Below are 18,731 nucleotides of genomic sequence, written 5' to 3' on the forward strand. Positions count from 1 at the left end.
CTTCAGAGGGATCTAGCGGATGGCTCACTGGCTTCTGGTGACTCCTTCTACATACGGGTCAATCTCAATATCTCCAGCCAATCAGACAACTGCACTCTGAGTGTGCACTGTGATGAGGTGGTGCATGTGCTGGACACCAGGCACCAGAGCCGCTGTGAGTGGCTCTGTTCTCGTGTCGACCCCTACACCGGCTCCAACCTGCCCGACCGTGGCACCATACCCAGCAACTCACGGTATAGTGAAGTTCTATTAAAACTAAAAGCGCTGACATTCTGACATTAAGATATGAAACACGCGCAGTTAAATTATAATGTTAGAAAGCCAGTGTGGTGTCAAAGACGCTTGAAATGCTGGACGTAAGTGAGTAACATGCGTCTGTTCTGCAATAGTGCTGCAGGATCCTGAGCAGGATGCAAACGTGATTTAACAGTTGAGCAGCTATGCAAAGTTTAGCAGGGGTCCTGAGGGGTCTACATCCACTTTCAGGATGCAAAGTTTCACTGATCTCCCCAACACAGCAGAAGAATCTAGTCACACACAAACACATGCACACTCACTCACACACACACACACACACACACCTCTGTACATTTTTACACCCAAGTCCCACAATATGTTGTCACCAAGAAGAACAGGAAACAGCTTGAGGCAGGGCAGACTCTTAAATGATAATACATTTTACTTTTTTAGTTGCGTCAAAATCATAAAATGTTGAGTTCTGTGTGTGTGTGTGTGTGTGTGTGTGTGTGTGAATGTAGGGCCCAGCAGCTGCTCTTGGTAAAAATTCAGAAGTTAGTGTGTCGAGGGGGGAAAGAAGAGAATGAAATCCATCGCAACAGCAGGGTAAGACACATCTGAACTTTCCTGAATTTTTTGGGAGGGGGAGGGGTAAAGTTCAAAAATCATATAGATATATTTGAATATGTGACATTATCATAGCCACACATTCCCATTTGACTGAAGCAATATGTCAAAGCAACTCTTCTGCAGCACCTGGCATCATTCAAGGTCGCTTTGCATGTTTATTAATTATATTTTGCAGATTATATTTACTCTTAAATTGTATTGTTAGTTGAAACAATTTGCTTCGTGCTGGAAATCAAGAGAGGACTCTCCAAACACTGCCACTCCTCTCTACAGATGTCATACAAAACAAATATAAGAAACCCTTTTTGTTCAAGGTCCAGGGCTGTTGTGATGTCAAACCCATTTAAGTTGTTTAGCTAATTTTTGTGTAGGTTTACTTGGTGTCAGCAGAAGCTTAATATTAATGATCAATGGTCAAAACAACTTTATCGCGACATCCCTACTTAAGTTTAAGCCTTGCAACGTTTCCGCTACTAAAACATTCTGCATTATTTTAAGTCGGAATTGTGCATTACTTCAACAAAGAAAAAGCAAATAGAGCTGTTTACTTGTTCGTCACTGTGTCTGATATATAAGTTGTGTGCATGTGCCTGTACAGAACAATTTACAGCCGGAAGAAGGCAGCCCCTCTCCTGATCCTAAAGCCAGCCCACGCATGTCTAGAGCCAGCATCTTCCTCACTCAGATACTACAGGTAATGAAGTGCAAAACCTCCTGTTGTGGAACAAGACTTTAGTCTCTTCAGTACAGTGGTGCACTCATGCCACAGCCTTCAGGCTCACATGTCTTGTGTTGAACGCACTGAAACATCACTGTGAACGAATACTTCTTAACTGAAACTAAAGAATGTGTATTTTGTTATCAATCACTTACACCCCATATGATTTCATTCCACATGACAAATTTTGTAAGTGATTTTACAACAGCAAAACAATATTAAAACAGCCATAAAAACTTTATAACTCAGGTATAATTTTGTCATCTCAGTATGTGCAGCATTGTGGAACAAAGCAGTATAGCTAAGATGCCTCCAATAATACTTCTCTATGTCTGTTTGATTTGTAGTTTGTCAGCAGGGTGGATATCAAGTACAAGCGAATGAACAGCAGTGAACGCGTGAGGATCATCAACTCAGCAAGCACAACACTACCCAGACAAAGTTTTGAGATGCTTAGACCAGAAGGTGAGTCCAAAGTGATGCAGAGGGAACAAAACTCCACATCAGTAGCTAGAAAAAAACATTAGTAAGAGGCAACATTTTCTGAAAAGAAATGTACGCAGCATGCTGCTGAAATTTTACTGTTTCAAAATTAGATATGCTGAAACAGTTGAAAGTTTCAGTTTTAAGTGGCAGAGAAAATCTAAATATTGAAAGCAGTTAAATTAGCAGCTCAAACAGAAGTGCTTGAAAACTTCAGTTTAAGCACAAGCACTGAATGAAGTTGAAGTGAAAGTGCTGAAAAAACTGCTAAAATGTCAGTTGATGTGTAAGGGGTGAAAGCAGATGAAATGCTGAAGTGTGCATTATAGGCAGTTGAAATGTCAGCTGAAGCAAAAGATCTGAAAGTAGTTGAACTATACACTGAAGAATAAAAATCAGCAACCATGTAATGGGTGAAAGCAGTTGAAGGGTCACTTAAAGTGTAGGTTAATGGGACAGTTGAAGCCTATAGTGAGTGTATTTGGATATAAAAATCTTGGGTTCGAAAAGAACTAAAAACTTCAACTTTGTTTTAAAATACATTAATTTGAAAGGACACAAAAATAGAACAGTTGTGAATAAATGCAAATGTCCTAAATGAACTGAGCATTTTGAAGGTTGAATGAATTTCCTGAGTATAACGATGTTGCAGCATCCTTAAAAAATGTCCATAAGAAGAATATGAATAGAAGAATATCACTGAAGGCGAGCACAGTAATCATACTTTGTGAAAACCATTGTTTTATCCTTAAACAAAGTTAATTTTTATTCCACATACAGTATGTAAAGTATACAATGTTTTAGCGTGTGAATCTTTATCTTGAAAATGGGTTAGCTCCTACAAGAGGCAAGTTAACTAAAGGTTAAAAATTCCTGTTCCGAGGATTTAAATTGATAATCGGGTACCTTGTGGAGCTTCAGGCTGTCTGCCCATGTGTGTATCATTGTGTGTACCTCTTCTGCTGTCTTGGCTGAAAACAGATGCTGCTGACCCAGACAGTGAGCTGAGCAGGAGTTTGAGCCTGATTCCCTACAGTCCCGTCACGCCCCAGCGGACCCAGAGGAGAAGACCAGTCCTCTTCACTCCCACTGCTCTAGCCAAAACCTTTATCCAGAAAATACTCAACATGGGGGGAGCCATGGACTTTAATACCTGCAATCCAGGTCAGTGTATGTTGGGGACAAACAAAAGCTTGCTGCAAAGCCCGTCATCTTAATCACAATTCCACCTCGTTCATCAATTGTGAATCAAATATAGAGGAGATAGTGGATAACAAGGGGGGAGAAGCGGGGAAAAGGAAGCTACTACTGGGATTCAGGTCAACTATTGTACTGCACTGTGGAGTAAATGTTAAGGTGTGTAACCAGAGACACGGTGGGGGCAGTGTGCAAGATGGCCTACTTGATAATTAGGAGAATGATGCATGATGATGACAATGTCACAGAGGCATTCAAATCCCCAAAAGGTATATTTTAGACAAACCAACTGCTCCCATGTCGGGGGGGTCAGACAAGTTGCTGGTGTACAGAGTCGAACATCTGCGTGATGTCTTGACTACATGGAGAGTCCCCTGGGCAAAAACCTCAAAAGTTTCTGTTCCTTCTGTATTTATTGTGCTGTGGTGATCATTAACAATTCAACACACTATATTTCTGTGCCCACAGTTTCTCAACATGTTTTAGAACGTTTTGTTTTCTCTCTTTGTATACTACTGTATTTAACTCTATTGGCTGTTTTATGTTTAGACGTCATGTCCAAAGAAGAGTTTCATCTGAAACAGAATGTGGAGCCCTTCATTCACTACAGAGAGAAACATGCCACATTTGAATGCATCACCCGAGAAAACATAGAGGCTGTCGCTGCTAAGGTAGGCAATTATTTACGTGTGTGTGTGTGTGTACATACACACCTGCCTTTATCTGCTTATGTGTTTGTTCTTGTGTGTTTGGTCTGCTTATGTGTTTGTTCTTGTGTGTTTGTTATGTCGTTTGCACTTTGTGGAATAGTCTGAAAAAACAATCTCACGTATTAAGTCAATATGTATCTGGAGAACAAAGCAGGGCTAGCTTTTCACAATTGTTTCCAGTCTTTGTGCTAAGCTAAGCTAACCAGCTGCTGACCCTAGCTTCATATTACTGTACAGACATGAGAGTGATATTGATCTACTCATTTACCTCTCTTCAAGAAAGCAAAAAGGCATATTTCCATATGTGGAACTATTCCTTTTTCCTTGTTGAAGTATTTGAATTCACATTAAAAAAATTTTGGATTCATACGTGAATTCAATTACTGTCCATCTTTGGCCAACAGAGGAGAAAAAAAGTTGTGATCTTCTGACTTAATTTTGTTCCTTTCATTCGTATGATGTGAAAAGTCCCACTATGTCATTTTACATTTGATTAAGCAGGCAAAATGCCCTCTGAATAAGTTTTATTGTGTTATGTGCAATGCTGTGCACCTATCTACAGTGCATGTGTTCCATTATGTATGGACATGTACACAGTACAGATGAGTATTTGTTTTTTACCGGTCACCAGGGCAAGCACTGCCTGCTGGAGGCTGAGCTGAGCTGCATTAAAGACCTGCTGCGGAGAGAAATCTACCCAATCATCATCTATGTCAAGATCTGTGAGAAAAACATCAAGAAGTTACGGTAGGCTAAACAAATGTCACTCAGCCCTCTCACACATTTACTTAGTGCCTCTTACCCACACCTGCAGTCACAGACTTTTTCCATAAACTAACACATGTCCATCCTTGCATGACATTTTTCATGCAAGCAGGTGAAGAGATTGAACTAAGGACTTAAACTATGCATCTAGACGTGAGGTTTCCTGCACAATGACATTCAGACAATAGTTGTGAAATTGAACCAGTTGTTGGAGTAGCTGAGCACGAGCTTTTTCCTTTCCACAAAGGTGAGAATTTGGCACCTTTTTCAAAATACAACATGTCGTGTGGCTGCATTTCACTCTGGTGTGTTGATGATAATATCAGTGGAGATACAGTCTTCCGTTTCTTGCTATAATTGTTAGGGAGTGTCTAACCTGATGCTTTGACGTATTTTCTGTTGGATTGTGCCTTTAAATAGACAAATAGCACGTAAACCTATTACTGAGTGTAATCTTTCTGAGAATTACAACAAAGTACACAAACCACTGTTGCAAAGTGTCTACGGGATTTCATCTGAGATACTGGGTTCCGAACGTTACCGCACTCACCACTGCAGCGTTGCTTCCTTCCTGTTTCCTGTCCACACAGGAAGTTGCCTCTGCGCGTGGAGGAGGATGAGTTTGTGAAGATGTGTCGGGCAAAAGAGAAGGAGCTGGAGGGCATTCCCTGCCTGTACGCCAGCCTGGAGCCTGAGTCCTGGACAGGGACAGACGACCTCATAAAGGTCATCAAAGACCGGATACTGGAGGAGCAGAAGAAGATGGTTTGGGTGGAGCAGGACCTCCTGTAGACACACACACAGAAAAACACAACGGTCTGTACATGAAAATGAACACGTGTAGCTGAGCACCATTAAACAGACCTTGTAAATTATGCTTTCATGCATATATATATTTATGCTCAGACATAAAAATGCACATGTGGACACTTGCTTGTTATAGACTTACAATTAATGCATTATATATTTTGTAAATGTGTGCCTTTCCTTTGATTTAGAGAAATAAACAAATGAAAAACATCAAAAAGGGTCTTTTTTAACTTCAAGGTTTAGCATTTAAGGAGAACGTGTTCAAAGTGCACTTCTGTGAACTTTCAATTTCGGTCTGAGCCTACATAACTTTGATTGTACTGTCCTCTGGTGGCTAATGTCGGATTTCCACACTGTAAAGACTCCAGTCAAATAATTTCAACCAAAAATCTGAAGAATTACCATGGTTTTGTGCTGCAGAATTTAAATCAACATTAAGTAAGCAGGAAGAAACATAACATCCAAGCTCAGTGATTTTAAAAAGTCAGCTGTGCCAGAACTCATTATCAGCTGGATAACCCCGAACCCCTTCAAATCTGAAACACAGACTCATGTAAAATGCCATTTCTGGATTTGCTCAGCTATTTTATCTATAACTCACTAAACCAGCACAGTCTCTGGCCACTTTGCTGATTCCTGCAGCTTAAAAAGCTGTGTTGAGACAGACCAGAAGGTTAAATTTTACAAATATGGGCAGGCCACGGAGGGATTTAGAGTAACCTCTTTCGTAAGGGAGAAAGATAATCTCCTCATCTGTGGGGAGGTGCATGCATAGGGCAATATGCAGTATTCAAATGCTCATATCAGCCACATACTGGATATAAGAAACCCAGAACAGCCTTACTTTAGTCAAAACCACTGCATTTTTGCTCCATGCAGTGTAATAGAAAGGCTAATATTTATACTATTCTACTATACTTTCAATGTTTTGGATGGTAAAATGTAATAATCATCACAAAAAGTACACACATATATGTAAATAAACATAATAAAATGTAACGTGATTATATACATGGTATATTTATGTCTCCCAGTGCTTAGAAAGGACAAATAATCCCAATTGCACCACATTGCATATTTTTGTAATCTTTTTGTCCTCTGGTGTGTGTGTGTGTGTGTGTGTGTGTGTGTGCTTTACTCATGTTGTGGGGACAAAAATCTGTTCATACTGTCACATTGTGGGCACTCGCCTTCCTTTTGGGGACAAAACACAGTAACATAAATCATTATATTTTAGTGTAAAGACTTGATTTAAGGTTAGGGTATGGTTAGGTTTGGATTAAGGTTGGGATTAGGATACATCTCCAGGAAATGTAAGTCCATGTTCTCTGAAGTGATAGAAACATGACGTGTGTGTGTGTGTGTGTGTGTGTGTGTGTGTGTTTTTAAAGGAGAATGACTGCCAGAGTACCGAGTTATATTAAGCAAATTCTTGAGAACAAAGCGATGAGAGTAAAAACAGGAATGGGGGTGAAAAGTGTGATGCTGATTGAAAGCAGATGATGATGATGATGTGTGTGTGTGCATGTTGTGTGTATCAGTGTGTGTGTGTTCAGAGTGAATCAGAGGCTCTGTTGGAGCTCCTTGCTGTGTTTGATGTCACAGGATGAAGAGAGTTCACAGATAACAGGATTTTAAGCTGGAGGTAACAGAAATAGACACTGATCCCCACAGCCACATTTCCTTATTATCATTCTTTTGGTCTCATTTTCTGAGTGAAGATGACATTTGCTTTTGCAGGTAGAGCCGGTTATTTTCAGCATGCTGCTCCTGTGGGAGGGAAGGGAGGAGGGGGAGTGTGGGGGGGAGAGACTGTCTACATAAATCATCCCAGAGCAGAGACATGTTATGCTGGAGCTGACCCAGAAAAGTGAATTTTTTCCCTTCATGAGCTCACTCTGCACAAACCTCTGCTACAAACTCTCGCGGTGCTTTGCGTGCTCCCGCTCCATCTCCGAGGAAAAAAAAAAACCTATCTCTCATCCCAGGCAGCTGACGCGGCGCTGGGAGCTCGCGGGTACGGGAAGAGGTGAGAAGGTGTTTCCTTTTATTCGTCTTTTTTTGTGTTATTAACAAGAAAATCTTGAACGCAGAGTAACACGTCCCCACTCTGTTGAAACAAGGTGTTTTTGCATGCGCCTTCGCTCCAGGGCTGAGCAACACTTGGGCACTCCGATAAGGCTGTAGGCACACCGACAGCGTGTATTGATGAAACCACAGGCTGCACGGAAGCTCGTTGTCTTCCTACGCTGCATTGTCTCCACGTAAATTTGACAGCTCCACGCGACGCCTTAATGAACCGAACCAGGAACAGCCCGTTCCCGCGGCTCTGCTCTCCCGTCAAAGGCTACATTGTGTCCGGTCTGGCATCCGCTGGCGGCTGCTGCGGACGGAACGGTGTGATCTATCTGTCGTCGGGTAAGCTCGCGCTGCTTTTTATGGCTCTATCCGTTCTCCGCACAGCTGGTCTGACGCCGGCGTAAACAACAAACGTGGACGAGTTGTAAGGCAATATGACCATTCTCTAATAAAGAATACTCTGCAGCGCGACGTAAATCTACATTGAGACGTCTTGACATGATGTAGACACCGAAAAGATTTATGTCAACACAGAAAGGCGCGTGAACGGAGAGACATGTAAAGGGGTGTTGCTCCTCTGTAACCTTTTCCCAAATAGTAATTTCATGCTTCAGCCTACTACTGTCCATAGTGGTAGAGTAAGTATTCAGATACTTTACAAAGTAAAAGTACAACTGTCATACTGTAAAAATACTACAGTACAAGTATGTATCATTATTAATACTTTAAGTATAAAAAGCAAAACCCAGTGCAGAAACATGGCCCCTGTGAGTGTTATGCTGTTTTATTTAGAGTTGCAGTTTAAAGAAAAACTGCCAAAAGTTAAATAGTGGACATTATAGAAAGTATTGTAGAAATTTATTTATTTGTGTGTGTGTGTATGTATATTTAGGCCTATATATTATTATTATTTGTATGATATATCGTTTATTAATTAGTCAATTCATATTTTTAGGTTTTGGACTTTCAGACAACACGGGGCATTTCATAAAGTCACCTTGGGCTCTAGGATATTATGATGCAAATTTTTCTGTTCTATTAATATTTCGTTAACCAAATGAAATATATTAAATCAATTGAGAAAATAATTAGATTGATCTTGAATGAAAATAATTGTTAGTTGTAGCTGATGGTTATGTTATGTTTTGATGTACACATTAATATGTAAGTTGCATTTTACTGTCGTAGTTGGTTGGGATGGTGCTCTTAGGAGCTACTATCTGCTATTTTATATACTGTTGGATAGTGTGATCCATAAGAATCTGTGATCATGCTGTTTTCTATTCAAAATATTTATTTGTAAAGGAGTAACAACAGTAGTCAGATATTATAGTCAGACAAAGTAGGGGGGAAAAAGTACAAAATTCTTCCCTCTGTAATGTAATGGAGCTGAAGTATAAAGTAGAATAAAATGGTCCCTCAAAATCGTAGTAACTAGAGTACTTGAGGAAATTCACTTCCCACATTCCACCATGGACGGAAGATCTTAGCATCTCCTGCCCCTGATACGTCTGATATGATGTACATTATAGGGCAGCAGTAAATTTGTTGTTGCCTAGAGAGGAAGAGGAGTGTAGTCTGCAGCCTCTGGAGAGGGGAATGATTATTTTTCATGTCAGTGGTCCTCTCTTAGCTCTAGGAAAGAGGAAATGAGTTGTCGTCTGTTGCACGAGAGCTCCATATTTAGAGTGTCAGAATGGGGGAAAAATGACGCCCTACAACTTTTGAACTGCACACGAAGGAGAAGATAGACTGGAGATAAAATGGAATTAAGAAATGTGACTTGTGATTGAGATAAGCCACATGTTCTCCAGCTCTCCACAAAGTAATAGGCTAGTTTGTGCATTGCAGGAGCACAGTAAGTCTCTGTGTTTTTATCCATGCGGAGCGTATCTTGGTTAGGTGTGTAAAATATTTGAAATTGGCCCTCTTTCAAAGGTGGCTAACATAGGGGCTTTTATTACATCAGGGCTGCTGAGTATTAAAGTGTGCCGATGCTGTACCATAATCATTAGGACTCCTGGTATGCAGAGCCCCCTGGCATGCAGACATTTGACAGCCACTTGTGATTTTGCTGCTGGGAGTGGGAGTTAAATCAACTCAAGAGAGATGAGGGAGAAATTCAGTCCATGTAGTGTCAGAAATTTGAAGCCACTAAAGCGTAAGACTTGCTCACTTTGCTGTAAGCTCTTTTTAATCAGCAGCAGAGCAAGAAAACATAAGATAAGGTTTTTACTTTTGAAATCTTGAAATCTGTATGCTTTCTAAGAGTGATAATCTACCCGGGTGCTTGAATAGGGGGAAAAACACAAGAAATCCAGCAACACTTACGAACACTGTCTTTCATTATTATACTTTACATTTAACTTGATTTTATAAATTCCCTGTGTCTTTATTAGCTTGTCAGTGTTTCTTCTCGTTGTAACGTGCTATAAAAAATTACAAAATAATCCACTGTTTTGATGAAATATTGTCTGTGTTAAAATGTGATTGGTGGCGGCATGCTAGCCAACGATGAGGCAAGTCCATAATCTGATTTTCGAAGTAGAAGTGGTTATTTTGAGAAAGATGGACCATAAGACGGTGTCTCTCTGTGCAGGGCGCCGCAGGCATGGAGCAGAAGTGAGAGCAAATCCATGGATGGCCAGTTAGACGCCTGTACAGCACACTCCTGTAGTGCACCAGCACCATGACAAGCCCCATCCTACCACAGACTCGGCTATAGCGGCCATCTGTCTCCATGGTGAGAGAGAGCTCTTGGACCTTGACTCTGTTGCCATGGTGATCCTGTAGCGAGCAACAGCCACAATGGGAACGTCCAGGATGTTCCGCATTTTTGTCGTCCTGGGCTCGGCCTTCATGATCCTCCTGATCATTATCTACTGGGATGACGTCGGAGCGTCTCACCTGTATTTGCACACTCCTGTGTCACCGGGACCCAAAATCCCACAACCCCCACCTCCCCAGCAGCGGCCCCAAACCTCCCGAACCCCGTCCTTCCTGTCCGACATCGATGCCTTCGTTAACCAGTTCTTAGAGCCGGGAACTGGTGAGCCCACAGACCCCGCCCCAGCAGACACTAACCAATCAGAGAAAGCAGAAGAACGGTATATACCGCGGCGGGAGTGGAAGATTCACCTGGCTCCTGTAGCAGCAGAGCTCCGTGAGAGACAGGTTAATATATGAAATTATTATTATTACTATTTTCTTTAATAGTATCAGTAGTGTTCAATTGTTAGGGTGGGCTGGGTTGATTGAAGGAATACAACTTTTTAAATAAAAAGGAGTACGGTCCAGAATTGCTCTATATGAAAAGTGCAATGATGTAAGTTCTGTTATGAATTGGCGCCATATAAATGACATTTGAATTGCATCTTTTCACAGAAGACATTCTGACACGTGGGAGCAGGAAAAGCACACGTGTAAATGATAATATTCATTATGGCCCCATTCCATTTATGCCAGTGTGGCAGCTGCATGGTGACTCAGGCATGGCTTAACAGGACACATAAACAGAACAGAGTCATCATTGACGTCATTAGTTCCACCTTTGTTTTTCCCGTACAAGGAAAACAAAAGGGAGGACTCGCATACAGAACACACTCTCTGGACCCTGATTGGTTGACAGCAGCGGCTCCCCTCATTCAAATCATGTGAGCGTAACATTATATAAAAGAAGCTAATCAAGATCATTTGTGATCTGCTAATTGGAGTAAGCTTTAAAGCCTTGTAATATTGATGGTTTATGAAAACGTTGCAATAACTTGAAACTAAATTGAACTCCTAAACATTGGATTCAACATTCTTATATTGTATGTACAGGGCTGAGCATCTTACGTTCTTTTGTCTTATATTAGTGCCAATACAATACTTAGATATTTGAGCAATTTTGATACTTTGAGAAATATTGACTAGTTTTTCTTACATAAGCCAAAGTTCTCAAATGTTGTCTAAACACAAGCAGACACACATGGACACTGCTAACGTCTAAAGCTCACCCACACAGGTCTTTTCAGTTAAATTGCCCAATTAGACTCCTCCTCTGAACTGTGCGGGCGTGTAAGCACTGTTTAATTGACTTCTCTGTGACCCTCTTATTAATTTTGTTGCAACTGTGTGGGTGGGAGGATTTCCAGCTTTATCGTTCATACTCGTTCGTTATGACCTCATGTAATCCAAGCAGAGCTCCACCCGACTCCTTCAAGAGCCAGGTCTAATCAGCTAGGATAAGTGGAAACACCTGTGTGGGTGTGGAGGCCCTGAAAGTCAGGAGCTATTGATTAAGGCAAGACTCCATAGTCAACTAGGCTTTTCCCCCAACTTTACTCAAATAACAATGAAACTTTCCAAGCTGAAAGTAGCTATACATAACTACAAGCTTTTTTTGAATAACAATCTTTTATGTTTTTTATGCAAATGAGGTCTTTCCTAATTAAATATGTGGATACCGCACAAAATCCATTTTCCAGCACATTATTAAGAGTCAGATGGACTTCTTTGGGTTTAATTGTGATAATATACGAAATGGCCAGAAATTAACAGAACGGTTTATCAAAATATTGTTTTGTTATTGATTTTTCCAAAAAATGCCTCTCACACGTGTGAGCGTTTTTTGACATATTATATAGATAATATGTCACATAAAATGAGAATGACGAAAGCTATTTAAAAAAGCCTCTGGAGATGTCTTGCTATAATTAAAACAGTGTGTAAAATTATATACTTGGTGGACAGTAAACATGTCATTTTGAGAAAATGTCTGTTAAAGAATAGTTAACGCAATAACAAGCTTGGCATAAAAATCATAAAAAAGCTTGTCACATGAACACATCTCTTACAGATATATGATATATAGATTGTGCTCTAGAAAACAAGCTTTCAAACAATATATGATTAAATGTGGAGAGTTTTAAAAGTGCCGGTCAAACTTTGATGAAATTGGATTTGGTATAAAATAGACAAATAATAAAGTTAATATATATATTATTCACAATTGTTTTGTACATTTTATGAAAGTATGGTAATAGTAGACGTAAAATAACTTTTTGACTGGAGTAAAATCATTATTCTGTGCTGTGGCGTCTCGCCTTAAAGTAAACAAGATGATGAATCTGACCAGCATGCAGAGCTTACTGGTACCAATCCTTGTTTAATGTGCATAAAAGAGTAAAGGCTTTTGCATTTGTAAATGTCTCCTTTAATTTATTTGTATATGTTTGTTTGGTGCTGTAAGAAAAATGTGTCTGTGCTTTTGCCAAATTTTGTAATCAGGAGCAGCGGCGGAGGTTACTTCAGGAGATGTGCGCTAATGACAGCGTGGTGTTTCCTGGCAAAAATCGTTCGTTTGATGACATTCCCAACAAGGACCTGGATCACCTTATTGTGGATGACAGGCATGGCATTATCTACTGCTATGTTCCCAAGGTACGCTGCTTTAACAGTTAATGTATGATGCATGTTTATGTTGAGATTTGTGCTCTTTTCAATAAATGGGGAATAAGAACTGGAACGGATGACAATCAGTACACGCACACACATTATTATGAGACATTTAGAGGTGCTCCCTGCCTCCCTCCTCTCAGGTAGCGTGCAGTAACTGGAAGCGCATCATGATAATCCTCAGTGAAAGTCTCCTGCGGGATGGTGTTCCCCAGAGAGACCCGTTGGCCATCCCCAGGGACCTGGTCCACAACAGCAGCATGCACTTTACCTTCAACAAGTTCTGGAAGCGTTACGGCAAGTTTGCAAAGCACCTAATGAAGGTCGGTTCAAATACTATACTATGTTGTCTGGTGATGATAAGAAAATATTACGTCACCATACAGATTACTGTGTTAATTGCTGTATTTTTTTGCATGGTGCATGTTTTGCACTTTGTCAGTTTTGCACTTTGTCAGTCTGAATTTCCCTCAGGTGCAGAGCTTCACGGCTGTACCTGAGTTTTAGTGCATTGTTGTGAAATTTACTGTAACACCCCCTTAAATCGTTAAGTACAGCCTGATTAGTAGGTGCTCCTCTCATGGGAAGTGCTTTGCTTTTGCCTGACGTTTTATTTGCGACACATAAGACCTAAATCAGAGATGCGGCATTCTTCAGTGTCACACTAAGCTACAGTATTTTTATCTACACACACACACATCTAGCAAAGCATTTCTCTGTGATTACCAACTCACGCTTGTGCATTCAGGTTCTGCTAGTGCCATATCCTGACATCAATATCATATTATTACATCTGCTAGCTTTAATTCACTTGTGTTGATTCTGTACCTCCCACACAAGGACCTCAGTTTTATTGTTTTGAGGTGTTTTTTTTGGTGGACCAGACTGATGACAGAGCATCATGATGCAGAGGTCACTTTAAGAAGTGAAACCCAACCAGTTTCCAGCTGCGTCACTGTGTGCTTTTGGCCAGAGAATTATATTTTTAAAAAGTCATCATTGTTTCTCTAAACTGTAGAGTCCTCTGTCATGTCTTTAAGAATGTTAATAGTTGCTTTATTTATTGTTTTCAATTGCATTCAAAATTTCAATTAATTGCCCCATCACATGTGTAATAGTTAAATATATTTTTAATTCATTTTCAAAGGTGAAGCTGAAGAAGTACACCAAGTTTCTTTTTGTGCGGGACCCCTTTGTGCGCCTCATCTCTGCCTACCGGAATAAATTTGAGCTACCCAATGAGGAGTTCTATCGGCGCTTTGCACAGATCATGCTGCGCCGCTATGCCAACCAGCCGACACCTCCTGCTTCTGTGGATGAGGCGTTCGCGGTGGGTATCCATCCCTCCTTCTCCCACTTCATCCAGTACCTCCTGGACCCTCAGACAGAGAAGGAGATGCCCTTTAATGAGCACTGGAGGCAGGTGTATCGGCTTTGCCATCCATGCCAGATTCAGTATGACTTTGTGGGCCACCTGGAGACGGCAGAGGAGGACGCTGAGCACCTCCTGCGCCAGCTGCGGGTGGACAATGTGGTGGAGTTCCCCACCTCCCACAGAAACCTCACAGCTAGCAGCTGGGAGACCGATTGGTTCAGCACAGTGCCTGTGGAGGCTCGGAGAGAACTCTACAAGCTGTATGAACCTGACTTCAGGCTCTTTGGCTACGACAGACCAGACTCGATCCTCAATGAGTGACTCATGTTTCTACAAAACAGACCCAGACACAATGTTTTCTCTGTCATGAAATAATGTTACACTCCAACAGCAGTGATGCCTCCCTTTTGTTCTGGGCTTTGCAGATGTGTTCTTGTCTGCTCTACACTGAATGTGCACATTAGTAAGGACACTCTATGGAAGCACACTATTGAGGTGAAGCCAGGTAATAGCCATTGTCCAATATTGTTTTTCTTTTTAAATCACAAAGATAAGAAGCACACGAGTCAAAGTTAGACAGTTGACATATGGATTTCGCAAACAGCACGTGTCCCCAAGATGTTGCACATTCACTGTAGTTCTTAACTCAAAACTCCATGTTGAGTTTCTTGCACTCTTAACTCTGATGTCACGCCTCACCCGTCATTTGTGATGCCACAGTTGTGTATTGACTAACTGTGATCACAGGCTTTGTAGCAGGATGTTTGAAACCTCGCCGATGTGATGTCACAGAGCCATACCCCATGTTTGATGTCATAGAAACCTCACAGATGCAGTGGACAGTAAATTTGGTTAAAACAAGGTGTTACTAGATAAGTTTTTAAGTGTAGTTGCACTAGAGTGTTGTCACATAAATTATTTTACATTGTGTACGTGCTATGTTTATTCTAAGCATGAAAGGGACGCTTATGTTAAATACATACTAATGACAGCTATCATCATCAGAAACCGATAGAATTCTTTTATACCTCATAAATACACAGAATAATACTCATATGTTACGTAACACATATTGCACCACCTTAACGGCAAACCCTACTGCATCTTCAGACAACATTTTAGGAGTTTGATTTTGGCAGTTTCAGAGCATATGTGCCACATTGTAGCCTCGTCATATAGGTGCACAGCAGCTCCAGCAAACATTAGACTGCATCGCTGGATTTGTCTCAGCTTGCCTTTGAGGCATAAGCTAGAGTTTCAACATTCTTTCGTTTTCATCCCAGCTGGATGAACACACTGAGCCTGTTTAAACAAAGGGAACATTTTCATTTATTGCTTTCTGTTAACATGACAGTGTTATTGTCAGCATTCGATGTGGTTTTGCATACAAGCTGCAGTTATTAACACTGAACTACATTGAGTAACCGCTGGAGACTGCAACAGTGTTGTTGTTCCCCTCCCTAATCATGATAAACAGGGACGGCATTTACATGGGCAGCAAGGGGCTGAGCACATTACGTGAAGCCAACAAGTAGTGTTTTTCAGTATGTACTGTTGCAAAGACATCACTCCACAATTTGGATTGATGCTAGCATGTTATATACAACTGTAAATTTGGTGCAAGATTAGACTGCGGTCAGTATTAAGGTCAGAGTTTCCAAGTAAAGGTTTGATCATGGTTAGAGTCTGGCTCACATCATGATCTGGACATGCATTGGGCTTTGTGTTTTATATGAAAAGAGTGGGATGATAAGATAGTGCCTTGGGTTGCAAACGTTTACAAAGCAAAAAAGTATTTTTGTAGAAGGACTTAATTTTTACTTGGAACACAATACAGTGAGCTATGTGAAGCCACAACAAGGTATATTTGATATACTGGGCCTTGTTTACCACATTTATTATTTGGAGAAAATAGGAAACAACGGAGCCCTTTAACAGTACTGTCTTTATGGGAGTTTGTGTGATTGATGATGCTGTTAGGACTCTTTTCAGTGTGTTTGTGTCCAGTGTATCACGCAGGATTACTGTGTGGTTTGTACTGTATGTGATGTCATGGACATGCTGTGTGCCACATTATTCTGCAAGTCACTAATATGTACACACGATTGAGTCAGTGTTGTCTCACTGCCTTTTGGTTTATTTGTTTTGTGTTTTGTGTATTTTGTGTACAAAATATTCAGTATTTTACTGTATTGTTTATTTTAATCAAACGTTGACTCTTGATTGACCTAGTTGTCACCTGGATAGGAAAGATTTATTAAGCATCAGCGGCTGGTTTCACCAAATATCTGTTATCATCTCTGAGCAAGAGAAAACAAACACTCCCACCTCACCAGTGTTTGGATTGTGAGCCAGTGACATTGCTATATCTCTTAAGTATTTTTTGTTGTATTTTCTTATGTTACTGTCCTGTTGTTAACCATGCCAGCAATTTTCACCATGGCTGTTTTTGCTTTGAACGTGCAACACTATAAAACAGAATCATTGTGTAAGGTAAAAGGTTAATTTATTAGCAGAATAAAAACCTATGCGCACATGCTGCTTTTGTAAAGGGAAAACAGAGTGTTGATGGGTCTTTATGAAGGTTAGAGCTTGACTGGTGATGCATATTTTCACAGGGAAGCTACAACAGCATTAATGCTTTAAACAGATTAAAGTTTGGTTGAAGCTGCAGTGTCAAACCTCGTCCTACATTTTGACCTCATGCCAATGCCTAACATTAAATAGTGTAACAGACCAAAAACCCAAAATCTATTTTTGTGATTCATGTTTTTGTAAAGCAAGGTCACGAGACTTTGTAGTCTGACAAACTTGTTCCTTCTCTCATACTTTGGGAAAATGCAAAGTATTCGTTCAGCTTGATCAGTGTTATGGTGTCATGCGTCATCTGGTCTTTGTTCTAGGGAAATAAAGGTTGTGGGGCATGATGGGAAATGTAATTGTGTCCTTTTGTGAAAATCATTTGTCTCGTGACGAAAAGAAATAATTATCTATACTAACTCAGTAATATGTGATACCATTTCATTTATATTTGATATTACTGGCACAACATTATTATTGACCTTCCGTATTATCAGTTATATTTGTGCCAGCACAAATTGAATCAGAGTTTAATATTTTTTCATTTTGAAATGTTCAAACTTAATATCGTAGGCTATGCAAAATCTGAAATTGAATTTCATGGCTTGAAATTGATTTTAACCTACATTTCTTTTAGCTTTTCAATTTCGGTGGATTTCCAAATTCAATCCAACTTCTTTCAAAGGACTTATTTGGACCGTAAAGCTTTCTGGGTATGTAGGCCATAGCTGTGTAATCTCTCTCATTTCATCATGGCTGACAAAAGGCTGTAAGAAGAATAATGTATGCAGCATTTCCCAGGATCTAAGCTCTTCTATTCTAGTCTAGAGTCCCCTGGATGAGTGTCAAGAGTTGAAACCTGGAACTGAAAATTGAATTCCTAACTGCATTTGAATTCCACCAAAATTGAAATAATATAAGATGAAAACAATATAAGTTAATTGTTAAAAAGTTAATTAATTTTGCATACAAAATTCAGTTTAAACATTTCAAATTCAAAACTATTACATTCAGATTAAATTTGTGCTTGCACTAGAATAACTCCATAGATAGATAGAATTCATCATGCCATTCTCATAGCACCATAAAGCAGAATAGTCACTGTGTATTAAGTGAGAGTAACTGACATGAAGGCCTTGTGGAAATGGGGGAGGGAAATATGTATCAGTAGAACAGGAACGGAAAATTGCACCAGTGGAGCCCAAAACAGGAAATGCGGCCAATTTTAGCAAAACCAAGGAAACCTCTGGATCTTTATGCATGAAAATGTAAGACACCAAACAGCTGTCATCAGAAAGCTGATGGGGGTCAAAGAAAACTTAAGATAACACTAAGGTTAAACACAAAAACACTTAATTTTGGGAGTATAACCAGGTTTCTCCAGTGTTGAAATGCCTGCGCCCTTGCCTGGTTATGTAACTTTCTTCTCTGTTTATACTCTTCAGACCTTTTTAGTCTCAAGCAGTTTCTCGGCCATCTCACCTCGAATAGAACTCTCTCTCACAAAACACCTGGGCATGAGCACTGACGCCACCTGATTGGCTGGAACAATTTTGTGTAGCAAGGTCCACGCCATTTTCTGTTTTTCATGTACAGAGTCACAGAGCCTGTGTAGAAAACTGGATTTTTTTCATTACACACAAAATGGAGAGCTAGCAAATCCTGAGAATTGAACAAAAAGTCTACTGGATTACAAACACATACTGTC

The 18,731-nt window shown here is 40.3% G+C and overlaps 2 protein-coding genes across 3 annotated transcripts; both read left to right on the plus strand.

Annotated features, from left to right (window-relative positions):
* Window positions 1–6,434, plus strand: LOC119885278 (caspase recruitment domain-containing protein 11-like; the record flags this gene model as incomplete). Its single annotated transcript, XM_038695380.1, is given in 8 exon segments — window positions 1–233; window positions 759–843; window positions 1,466–1,561; window positions 1,933–2,050; window positions 3,050–3,232; window positions 3,815–3,936; window positions 4,607–4,722; window positions 5,331–6,434. Coding segments are annotated over 8 exon segments (1,155 nt in total), but the record flags the coding sequence as incomplete, so codon positions are not given.
* A 1,009-nt stretch (window positions 6,435–7,443) lies between these two features.
* On the plus strand, window positions 7,444–17,382 carry LOC119885415 (carbohydrate sulfotransferase 12-like). Of its 2 annotated transcripts, none has more exons than XM_038695444.1 (5): window positions 7,444–7,579; window positions 10,229–10,803; window positions 12,901–13,053; window positions 13,212–13,391; window positions 14,216–17,382. In XM_038695444.1, exons 2-5 carry the CDS (start codon window positions 10,438–10,440, stop codon window positions 14,762–14,764), a joined length of 1,248 nt encoding a protein of 415 aa, XP_038551372.1. In that variant the 5' UTR covers window positions 7,444–7,579; window positions 10,229–10,437; the 3' UTR covers window positions 14,765–17,382. The 2 variants fall into 2 exon arrangements, with proteins under 2 accessions (XP_038551372.1, XP_038551379.1); XM_038695451.1 differs by lacking the exon at window positions 7,444–7,579 and adding an exon at window positions 7,819–7,968.
* The last annotated feature ends 1,349 nt before the right edge of the window (window positions 17,383–18,731 follow it).

The sequence above is a fragment of the Micropterus salmoides genome, unplaced genomic scaffold (assembly GCF_014851395.1).
Source record: "Micropterus salmoides isolate LMB-PRFRI ecotype aquatic unplaced genomic scaffold, ASM1485139v1 Ms_hic_scaffold_10, whole genome shotgun sequence".
In the NCBI taxonomy this organism is placed as follows: Eukaryota; Metazoa; Chordata; class Actinopteri; order Centrarchiformes; family Centrarchidae; genus Micropterus; species Micropterus salmoides.

What these genes read in the sequence shown, in the direction of transcription:
- LOC119885415 (XM_038695444.1), top strand. Translation starts at nt 10,438, where the DNA reads ATGGGAACGTCCAGGATGTTCCGCATTTTTGTCGTCCTGGGCTCGGCC. An exon ending in CAGAGCTCCGTGAGAGACAG is followed by an intron (nt 10,804 to 12,900) that starts GTTAATATATGA and finishes TTTTGTAATCAG; the next exon opens with GAGCAGCGGCGGAGGTTACT. An exon ending in TCTACTGCTATGTTCCCAAG is followed by an intron (nt 13,054 to 13,211) that starts GTACGCTGCTTT and finishes CCCTCCTCTCAG; the next exon opens with GTAGCGTGCAGTAACTGGAA.